We start from the raw sequence: 10655 nt of genomic DNA on the forward strand, positions 1-10655 counted from the left end.
GTCGTGTTTGTAGGTATTGGGTTCGATCACGAACCAAACATCATCTGATCTTATGATCTGAACAATTGTGTAATTTGTAATCTGCTGCTAATCTTTACGATCTATTTATAGGGGAGGGTTCATATGAGAACCAAGAAATTTGTGAGAACCAAGAGAACCAGTTTATAACCGTCGGATTGATTAAATAAATGGCTGAGATTTATTGTAATATATAATAATTAATTAATATTAAATAAACACTAGAAAGGGTATTTGTGGAATAAAAAAATTAACGCAACATTCTATTTCCATTTAGTGATATACTCCGTAACATGAACATAAGTACATAACCGTTGTTCAGTTGAGAAAAATCAGGTTCATGGTTTCAATTTCATAATCGATCATGAAAAAACTGCCGCACATGACTGCATTGAAAATAAACTACCTTGTGTGTACGAAATAACTCCACTACATCGGAAGCATTCAAGTATACGAAAATCCAATTTCGAAAATATCTACATACAATCTACAATTAATCAAGGTACGAGTCGTTTAATTTGATAATGTTAACTTATAAATTTATTAATCTGAATGGTTTTTGTTGTTCAATTTTTTTTTTTTTTTATACAGAGATTATGTCATGAGTGCTGAAGCAGGAAACTCAAAAATACAAAAAAAATGTTGCAGGTGTGTTAAATCGTTCATCTTAAACTAGTTAATTATTGTGACGTTTTGTTATAATTCAGTGAATATGTTAACATATTTTGACTGAAAGTGTTGAGTAGATGAATTAAGAACATGAGTTTTATTTGTTAAGATTTGGTTGTTTTGTTATTTAAATAATAAAGATATATGAATTCTTAAATGTTTATGATGATGTTGACTCGAATGTTACAATGGCTCAGTAAGCAAGGTTATATATGTTCAATTGATAATTTTAATTATCATTCTATTAATTTCAATTGTTTTTTTCTTGTAAGCTTTGCTCTTTTTTTTTTTTTTTTTTACAACAAGTAGTTCATGAATGCTGGAAAGAAAAAAATTCAAAACTGAACATACTGATTCAGGTATGAACATTCTTTGACTATAATTAGTAATCTGTTCCGTGATTTATTTTATAAAAGTTGTTAGTATGCGTATTAAGCAGTTTTTTCATGTCTTTTTTTTGAGTGAATATGTTAATTTGTGTAGTTTGAAGTTGTTAAGTTCTGTAATTATGTTTATTAGTCCTGTTGTTAACATTGTGTGCATATGTTAATTTGATTATTTTAAATGTGTTTTGATGTTTCGTTATTTTATTGAGTTAGTTGGTAAGAATTGTAGTGTGTTCTAATAACTAAAAACTTTATGATTTTGAAATTTATGTTATGATGTTAACTAGTCAATGCGGAACATGTTAAATTGTTTTTGTATGCAAGTAAGGTCACTTGGGTTTTAACATTTGATAGCATGTGATTATGTTAATTTTTGCAGTATGAACTTGTTAAGTAGTGTATGTTAATTTGTGTATATGTTACCTTGTTAACATCTGATAACAAATGTAATTCTGCAAATGTGGGTATGAGTTTACATTGTGTTTATGAGTTTATTAAATTGTGTTTACGAGTTCACATGTTAACAGTGTGTATTTGTGTTTATGAGGTTACATGTTTACATGTTTAAATGTTAACATTGTGTAATTGTGTAGTCTGAACATGTTGAATTCTGTAATTGTGTTTATGATTTTACATGTTAACATTGTGTGAATATATTAATGTGTGTATAAGTTCACACTCTTCCTATATCACATAGTCTTAATATTCTAAAAATGGGATGGTTTGACTGATAGTGTAAAACTACTAAAGTAACAACAATCATCTTATATTTTTATATGTATTTATAAACTAATATGCTTCTGATTATTTTAGGGTTCAAATAAACAGAATTGGATGATTAGTTTTATACTAGCTGAGACTGATTATAGTGCAAGTCCATCTATAACAAATGAATTACTGATTGAAAAATTGAAATGGATAATATTATGTTTTTATGAAATGGAGAAAAAGGTTGCTGATTACATTATGGTTTCATATCATATGGTGTACAACAATAACAAACACATACTAATTGACCATAATCGTATTCATATTATTATTTCAAAATTTTCAAAACAGTCTGTTTTCAAAATATATACATACATCAGATACATACAAATACATATATACACAAACATCAGTAGTTCAGAACATTTACATTAGATTCGTTGAGGGCTCGACAGTTCATGAATAACGTTAACTGCTTCCAATTCCTGGGAGTCGAAAACCCCTTAATTGTTTGTTTGGATAACCGTATTTTCATTAGGATGTTCACTCACATCTTCTTGAAGATCAGACATTTGCAATTAATACACAAAAAATAATAATCAGAATTGAAGCATTTAATTGTTGATTGTGAACTGATGGAAATTGATGATATGGGTGATGATGGTGCCGACATTCACTTTGCGTAACTGTTATCCTTATTTTTAGTTGGTAACTGCTGAACATCATTTGAATAATGACTAAACATAACGGAAATTAAGTCTATGTATGTAATTTACTGTTTTACCCTCTTTTATTTTGGTTCTCTTGGTTCTCACCTTTTTTTTTGTTCTCATTTGAACTTTTATATATATATATATATATATATATATATATATATATATATATATATATATATATATATATATATATATATATATATATATATATATATATTTAATCAAGAGAGAAACACTTTTTTGGGGATGTGGGGGAAGTAATTTTTTTTCGTTTTTTGAAAAAACTTTGTTCACGAACATTATAGATTAGATGAAAATATGAACATTTAAAAAAGACACTTTGTGATGAATGTCATTATTTTTGCGGGAAAACGCTCGAAGAAAAAAATAAAAACATTCAATGCATTGAATGTTTTGCTGCTGAGTTTTTTTTAAGGGGTTAGAAATTAGGGTTTAGAAATTAGGGGGTTATAAATTAGGGTTTAGCTATTAGGGTTTTGGGTTTAGAAATTAGGGTTTAGATTGAATAATTTAACACGAACGGTTTAGAGTTTAGGGTTTAGGGTTGAGGGTTTACGGAGTAAACCCGAAAACCCAAAACACTAAACCTTAAACCTTAAACTCTAAATCGGGCTAAATTCGAAAAAAAACACTTCACACAAGATGAAAACAAAACGATGCAAATAAACTCAGCAGCAAAACATTCAATGCATTGAATGTTTTTATTTTTTTCTTCGAGCGTTTTCCAGCCAAAATAATGACATTCATCACAAAGTGCCTTTTTTAAATGTTCATATTTTCATCTAATCTATAATGTTCGTGAACAAAGTTTTTTTAAAAAATAAAAAAATAAAAAAAAATAATTTGCTTCCTCCTTCCCAAAAAAAGTACTTTCCTCTTGATTATGACCCTATATATAAAACACATATATTCAATACTTTTCAAAAAGCAAATCCAAACACACTTTAAATTATGAACAATATCTCGTCTTGCCATATGGGACATGCAAGGATAAGCAAGAAGCTCACTACGAGAGTAAGTGTTCAAAATGTGGTATTTTCGAACGGGTGTTCTGGATCATCAACTACAGTGTTCTGGAGTAAGCAGCATATATATCTAACATACAATGATCCAATACTCATATAGTATCAACTATTTTATCATGCTAACACAACAGAAAAACGCAGATAATATTACTCCAGTGCATAATAACATTTCATTCACCTTAAGTGCTAAATAAACTCACACAATTCGGAGATGATATTTACTACACCACCAGCTGCCACTATGTGTTAAAAGTAGAGAGATCCACATGTTTGGTTACTCTGATATAATTAGTTTCATGAAACAAATGAATTAAATAATGTACGCAAATATACGCCCCACGGTTTAAACAATTTCGGTACAAATGTATAACGTACAACCGTATTTGTACATGCTACTAGGCAAATATCTGCTGAATAACAGTCTCAGCATTTCCATTGTATTGTGCAAGAAGATGTATCGCATCGGCCCTGGGCAACGCAAGAAACTCCTGCATCAACACCATCCAAAATCAGATTATTTACAAAATTTGATTCTTTTGAAAGAAGTATTATTATATTAATTACTCCAATAATTTAGAGAAGATTAAGTGATGAAGACCCACCATAACTTTGAGTATTGCAGTTTCATCAGATGCAAAATCTCCAGTGGACGATACTTGAGTAGGACTGCTACCATCTTCTTGCATTTTGCTGCTTGAAGTTGCAGTGCCTTGGGATGAACTATTATTATCGCCATTTAACTTATAAAGAGAATCTGGTATCATCGAAAAATTTACTTCTTTCAAATGATCGATCTTTAGGAGGCCTTCAAACCGATCTTTACACATTTGAAGCTTAAACCACTCGTTATGTGTGTGAAGGGTGGCTCGCATAATCTTCATTAACCTAGGTTCTTCAATGCCCAGCCTCCTACCAATTGCAACCTATTCACAGTAACAAATACTTCTTTCACATATGAGAAAAAAAGATGACACTTTAGGGCAATTGAATACTACCCAAAACCTTGTATCCAATTTTTACAGAAAAAAGCAAAAACAAAAGCACTTCATAGGGATAGTCACACCATGAGCAAAAAAAAAAAAAAAAAAAAAAAAAACAGTAAATTATACAGATAGTCCTTGTAATTCAGATGAAATCACATAAATCATCCTTATCTTTTAAAAATTTGAAAATTACACTGATAGTCCCTGTGGTTTCTGTGAAATTACACCAATCGTCCTTAACAATTAAAAATTAAACAGATCGTTCTTGACTTGCCTAAAAGTGTACGTTGATGGTCCCTGATTTACATAAAATGCACGTTGATAGTTCCTCCTATTAATGCACATTTTAAGTAAGTCGAGGATCATCAACGTACACTTTTATGTAATTTAGCGACGATGGGTGTAAATATAGAAAGATAAGGATGATTGATGTAATTTTAGGAAAACCAGAGGAATGACCGCCATACACTACCAAATCAATCAGGGACGATTGGTGTAATTTGCAAGAGATAAAGACAGTTAATGTTAATTCATGTAAACCATAAGGACTACCGCTATAATTTACTAAAACAAATAATAACCTGGAGTGAAGTTGAAAGAGCATGAAAGGGCAAGGTATCCCCAGCAAAATTCTCCTTAGGTGTAAGAAAAGCCAACAAGGTTTCCTTCAAGGGCTTCAATAGAGCTGGATCTCTTGTCGCTAAAGGTCCCAAATGCGAACAAGCAACCTTTAGTGCACGAGAATTGTCCCCAGAGTTGACCAGCTTCAAAAACTCGATCTTGAAACATACATTTATATTAAAAAGGTGCATAAGATTCCCATTTCACTAACAATTCACACATTCCATTCAGTTAACCAAATAGAAATTACTTACCCTTTTTAGCTGAAATAGAAGAATGTGATTTTGGGCAAAGAAAGTGGGGTCCATATCATTTATCTCTTCCACAACTTCTGCAACCATTCCATCACTAGTCAACTCCTTTATGGCCAGCATAATCTCATATTTTTCATCTTTGCCACTAGAATCTACTGCAGAAGATACTTCAGAAACCTGCATCAAATAAGCAAGTCAAATTTCATTCACTACAACACTATGGATATAACCTAAATCGTAGCATGCGGGCCATACCTGTTGTTCATCTGACATGTTGACATCAACATCCACCTCATGTCTTCCCTTCCACCTTTTACGTTTGTTACTCTCCTCGATTCCCCGACTCTTATTTCTTTGAAGGATTTTGGAAGCTTTATGTCGATACATTCCGCTAGTACTACAGTCTTCATGGCTGCTGCTGATTGTACTAGTACTACTACATGTGTATCGCTCTTCAGAGACAGGATTCTGAATGCTGGCAGTACCAGTTCCGGGTGATTCCATGTCGGTATCAGCAAGCTTACCGGGTCCACTTTTGACTTCAGCAGAAAAGTCAACAGATAAAGTAGAATCTGATTCTGTTTGGTGTGTGACTGATCCTTCATTTACTAGCGGCATCCCTTGGGCTAAACCAATGATAAAACATAAGTAATCAATACAACAAAGATACAAGTTCATAAAATGAACCACCATAATTTGCAAGCATAGTTTGGAGCACCTGAATTGACAATGCCCCTGTAGACGCAGTACTCATGGATGAGTTCATCGAGCAGGGTGACATCCAATCTCATCCGGCACACTTCATTCTGTAAAGATATATAAGAAAAATACACACTTGAATATGTTATTTTCTCACATCATGCTAAAGAAGTTTTAATTTATATCCGGCAATAAATACTCACAAAATAATATGTGAACATAATTTTTCAAGTAGAACCTCGGTGAAGTAACTGACGAAATGTTAAATAAAGCATGGGTCTTAAAAAGTAAGTGCTTGCAGGAACTAATAAAAATCCAAACCCATTAATGTGCAATCAGTGGCGGAACTTGAACCCTGGGGCGGGGTGTAAAAATTAAATAAATTTTTCACTGTCAGCAGGGTAAACACTAAAAAAACCTTATTTTTTTAGTATTTTTGTTTTTAGTGCAAGAAAATTTTCCCCGTTAAATCCAAGTAGGGCAGATACCCCCTTCGGGGTACACTATATTCTACCACTATGTGCAATGATGGCATTTAAGTGATGCACGTATACAATTTAAAGAAGTATCAACTATCAAGTGAAAGAAATTTCTGGCTGGTAAGAAAATGAGATCTCAAATCAAGCAAAAATAAAAAACTAGAACCATGAACATCTTAGGATAAAGATTAATTAGATCAAAGAGGTAATGTACCGCTTCTTCATAAAAGGGTAGTACTTCAAGTTGACAAAATTACGTGACTTAGAACATTGGCCACTAATATGAGTGTGTACTACTGGCCACTCACCTATTTATACTACCAAATGAAAATGAAGTTATCCATTTGTAACCATGATGACACACATTCTATAAGCCAACACACTATTTACTAGCATGATATCCGAAAGTCTTCTCACTAAGCTAGAAATATCCAAACATATAAAACTTTAACAGTCAAATGTAAGGGTAAAGTTGCCATTAAAATGAACGCTTACCTGAAATGCTTGAAACAGATCACCCTTGGTAAATTTTAAACTATCAACTGCCCCTTGTCGTGTCAGTTCAACAGCATGTGCAAGGGCTTGTATATCCACCTGATCCCAGAAATATAAAATCAACAGACAGAGATACATATATAACCTTCAAAGTCCAAGCAAAAGATGAAGATCACACATTTAAATTTCACATATTAACCAACAATGTTAGTAAGCTCAGTTTATTGATATACAATAAAAAAATATGCATACAAACGGTACCTCGTCAAATGGAGGTGCTTCAAACAAACCCTCTTGTGGAGTAGCAGGGAGATCACGCTCCTCAAGTAGCAATCTCTCAGTAAGATCTGTTATTGGTGAAGAAATACCTTGGCGAAAGCAATATCCCTTGTGTATGCTGCAAGATTAGTAGAACATCAATCACAACCACCTTCTGAGGCAGAAAAAAAATAGACCGAGAAAAAATAAATTTGCTATATATACAAGTAAAAAAATGATTATAGGACCTGATTAGGTATCTGATTGCCATCGAGAACAAAGGATCATACGCGTGTAAGTGAGCTCTCAATAAAGACGTCATCAATCCAGCAAGTTCGAAGAGCCTCCTCTCAGACCACTGAGCGATCATCAAGAGTTACAAAAAAAAGGCATATATCATTATATATGCTAATAGATGGCAACACTTCAAGACTTGAAGATAATGAGGTTAATTTAGTTAAAACTAAAAGAAGCTAAAATTTCTCTATAAAGTAAAATGCGGCAGGCATGCAATAGGAGCACACGGTGTGAACAATACAACAAACTGTTATTCCAAAAACGGCATATCAGTCTATAAGATACAACTTATAGTAAGTTGTTGGTTAAAGAAATTCATACCTCGTTCACCACAGGAGAAGTTTGATCATCTTTATCGTACATAAAAGCGAGCAGGACATGCTTGAATTCTTCATATGCTTCCTTGGAATGAAGAACAGAGCCATGTCATAACCAAATTGAGAAACATATACATATAAGCAAGCTTAAATAGTCAATTGGGTAGCTCAGTGATTGAGATCAAGAAAGCTATTAGTTCCAAATTGCTAAAGAAAGAACAGGGCCAGGGACAATTCAATGAAATAACTCAATAAACTAAAAGAGACCCGTGTAGCAGGACCAAAACGCGCCCCAGTTTACTGTTCATCAGCAGGGGCATTTTCATCATTAACCCTCAAGACAAACGCAATTTGAAGATCTTTAGTTTACTATAAAAATCCTGCCGAACTCCTTATGTTTCCTGAAGGTAAGTATGGTCATAGGATCAATGGCTGTAGTCATTAACCATAAACAGATTGCTCACACAGTCACAGTCACATGCGCATTTTGCTATTTATTATATACTTTTCGAAATTTTAAGGTCTCGATACTAGTAGATTCCCTAGTGCATTATGAATTTCCATCATCCATAGTTATAAAGTATGTGCAACTAAACCTTCACATCTCCGTGGTCTTATATTAATCACATCCAGACCTCATTAAAGTAAAGGTTCTACCAATTCTAATCATCCTAAGGCCCGGAACAATAATTAATAGGCAATTAGAAACACACAAACCCGTGTAACATACAAATATAGAATTTAAAGTTCATATCTATCCATTCCATCTAAAATATAGCTCCAATTCACTAAATGCAGTTTTAATCAACATTTCAGTTCTTTTAACCATACTATATAGTGATGCAAAATAAAATAAAAATCCCTCACATATAACGTTGAGAATATGATGAACCTCTTTCTCTCAAGTTAAAGGTAGCATCCAGGTTCATAAATCATAATATCGTACAGTTTGCATTCTGAACACATTTACAGAACTCCGCAATCATTTCGATCTATTCTAAATCATGTACTGCAACTAATCATCCTAAGGCACTCAACCAGAATCGTAAATCATACTCTACATAAGCAAACTAATCAAATGTATTATATTATATTCGTATATGTATATATGTATATGTAATATGTATATATACAGCATATAAAAGTATATAGCCATCAATATTTATTAATACATATATAGAATAGATGAACATACAGGATAGGCATCTAAAGCGCTCGGAGCAAGTGCAGTCCGAATACAATCAATTGCAGAGTTACGATCCTGTTCAGTTCCTTTCCTCAAAAGCTCAATAAATTTCTTCACCAATTCAAAACAAAGCAATCTCATTAAAATGCTTAAAACTCTTTAAATTAAAATTAAAACTAAAATAATAAAACATTTATTACCTGTTTCTGTAACCGGAAAAGGAGACGGTGATCATCGAGAACAGACGGAGCGTGATGACGCATTAGATCAATAGCGGAATCGATGTTACCTGATTGTAATAAGCGTCTGATTTGAAGAATCAATAGACGATAGTGATAAGATGAAGATGGAGAAGAAGGCGGAGATGAATAATCTTCGATTAGGTTTTCTGATTTTGCGAATTCGATTACTAGTGCATCTAGGACTTCCCAATTTACAGGCGATTGAGATTGTGATGATGATGTATCCATTTATATAAAGGTTTGTTTGTATGTGAGTATAATAATAATGAGTTTATTGGAAATAAAGTGATGGAGGATTAGGGTGGATCGGAAAGTTATTGATGAAAATGGCGGCCACCGTTGTTGTCTGGTAAAAAATATCCTCCTTCCGTCTTTCCCAATTATTACGTAAGCCTCAATTAAAATTAAAAGATAAATAAATGCACGTAGAATACAAATATGAAAGTCAATAATAATCCATCCAATTAATTTAATTTAATTTAATTAATTTATTAATTTAATGATTTTGGTAAGCCAAAATTGTCATAACTCATAACACACCTGAATTTATTGTACATTGTAAATGTAAATTGTAATTGTTGTAATTTATTAGTAGTTTATTACTACCTTTTACCTAATTTTATACAATACTTAAATATTAAAGAGTAGTAATTGAGAGAGAGAGGAGTATATATTTCATATATATATATAAGAATGGGCACTGAGTGATTACATTTGATTACATATTTATACTACAAATTTTACTGTGCAAATAGGTGAAATAGTAATATCCGTGATCATCCACTTGCTTTATCATTATCCGTGAATTTGATCATCCACTTGATTTGTCTTTATCATAACACTCCCCCTTGGATGACAAATTTTATTAAAGAGCAACTAGTACTGCCTCGTTAAAAACCATGCTAAAGAAAAACCCAGTGGGATAAAAACTTTAGTCAAGGGAAAAAGAGTGCAGTATAGAGTTGACTCCCCCTCAAGTAGACATCGCTGAGTCGTCACATCTTTTGAACTTGCCTCATGCCAATATTGTGAACGTGTGTTCTGAAAACAGCGGTTGACAGTGCTTTGGTATAAAGATCAGCAGAGTTGTTGATTGAACGTATCTCATTTTAATCTGGTTGTCTTTTACGAGATCTTGTTCATCTGAAACTGTATCATCTAAATCTTTTATGTACAAGTTTAGCCCCTGTGATTTGTCTACAGTCTCCTTCATGGTTTGCTCAAACCCTTGTTTCAATTCTTATTCCCTTTCAGTCTTTTTTGAGCCTTACCAACATACCA

General features: G+C 32.7%; 1 protein-coding gene across 2 annotated transcripts; it reads right to left on the reverse strand.

Annotated features, from left to right (window-relative positions):
* Positions 1 to 3694: 3694 nt before the first annotated feature.
* On the reverse strand, positions 3695 to 9755 carry LOC139866394 (uncharacterized). 2 transcript variants are annotated; one of them, XM_071854622.1, is made up of 12 exons: positions 9333 to 9755; positions 9142 to 9243; positions 7951 to 8031; positions 7581 to 7690; positions 7336 to 7471; positions 7075 to 7173; positions 6120 to 6207; positions 5657 to 6027; positions 5402 to 5578; positions 5108 to 5305; positions 4146 to 4466; positions 3695 to 4031 (listed from the first exon to the last, which is right to left on the reverse strand). In XM_071854622.1, the coding sequence occupies exons 1-12, from the start codon at positions 9600 to 9602 to the stop codon at positions 3939 to 3941; spliced, it is 2046 nt and encodes a 681-aa protein (XP_071710723.1). In that variant the 5' UTR covers positions 9603 to 9755; the 3' UTR covers positions 3695 to 3938. The 2 variants fall into 2 exon arrangements, with proteins under 2 accessions (XP_071710723.1, XP_071710724.1); XM_071854623.1 differs by lacking the exon at positions 9333 to 9755 and having other exon boundaries at positions 7951 to 8027.
* Between the last annotated feature and the right edge of the window lie 900 nt (positions 9756 to 10655).

This window comes from Rutidosis leptorrhynchoides, chromosome 9 (genome assembly GCF_046630445.1).
Source record: "Rutidosis leptorrhynchoides isolate AG116_Rl617_1_P2 chromosome 9, CSIRO_AGI_Rlap_v1, whole genome shotgun sequence".
Classification (NCBI taxonomy): Eukaryota; Viridiplantae; Streptophyta; class Magnoliopsida; order Asterales; family Asteraceae; genus Rutidosis; species Rutidosis leptorrhynchoides.

What these genes read in the sequence shown, in the direction of transcription:
- LOC139866394 (XM_071854622.1), bottom strand. Translation starts at nt 9,602, where the DNA reads ATGGATACATCATCATCACAATCTCAATCGCCTGTAAATTGGGAAGTC. An exon ending in ACATGTCAGATGAACAACAG is followed by an intron (nt 5,579 to 5,656) that starts GTATGGCCCGCA and finishes TATTTGATGCAG; the next exon opens with GTTTCTGAAGTATCTTCTGC. An exon ending in CTGCAATACTCAAAGTTATG is followed by an intron (nt 4,032 to 4,145) that starts GTGGGTCTTCAT and finishes GTGTTGATGCAG; the next exon opens with GAGTTTCTTGCGTTGCCCAG.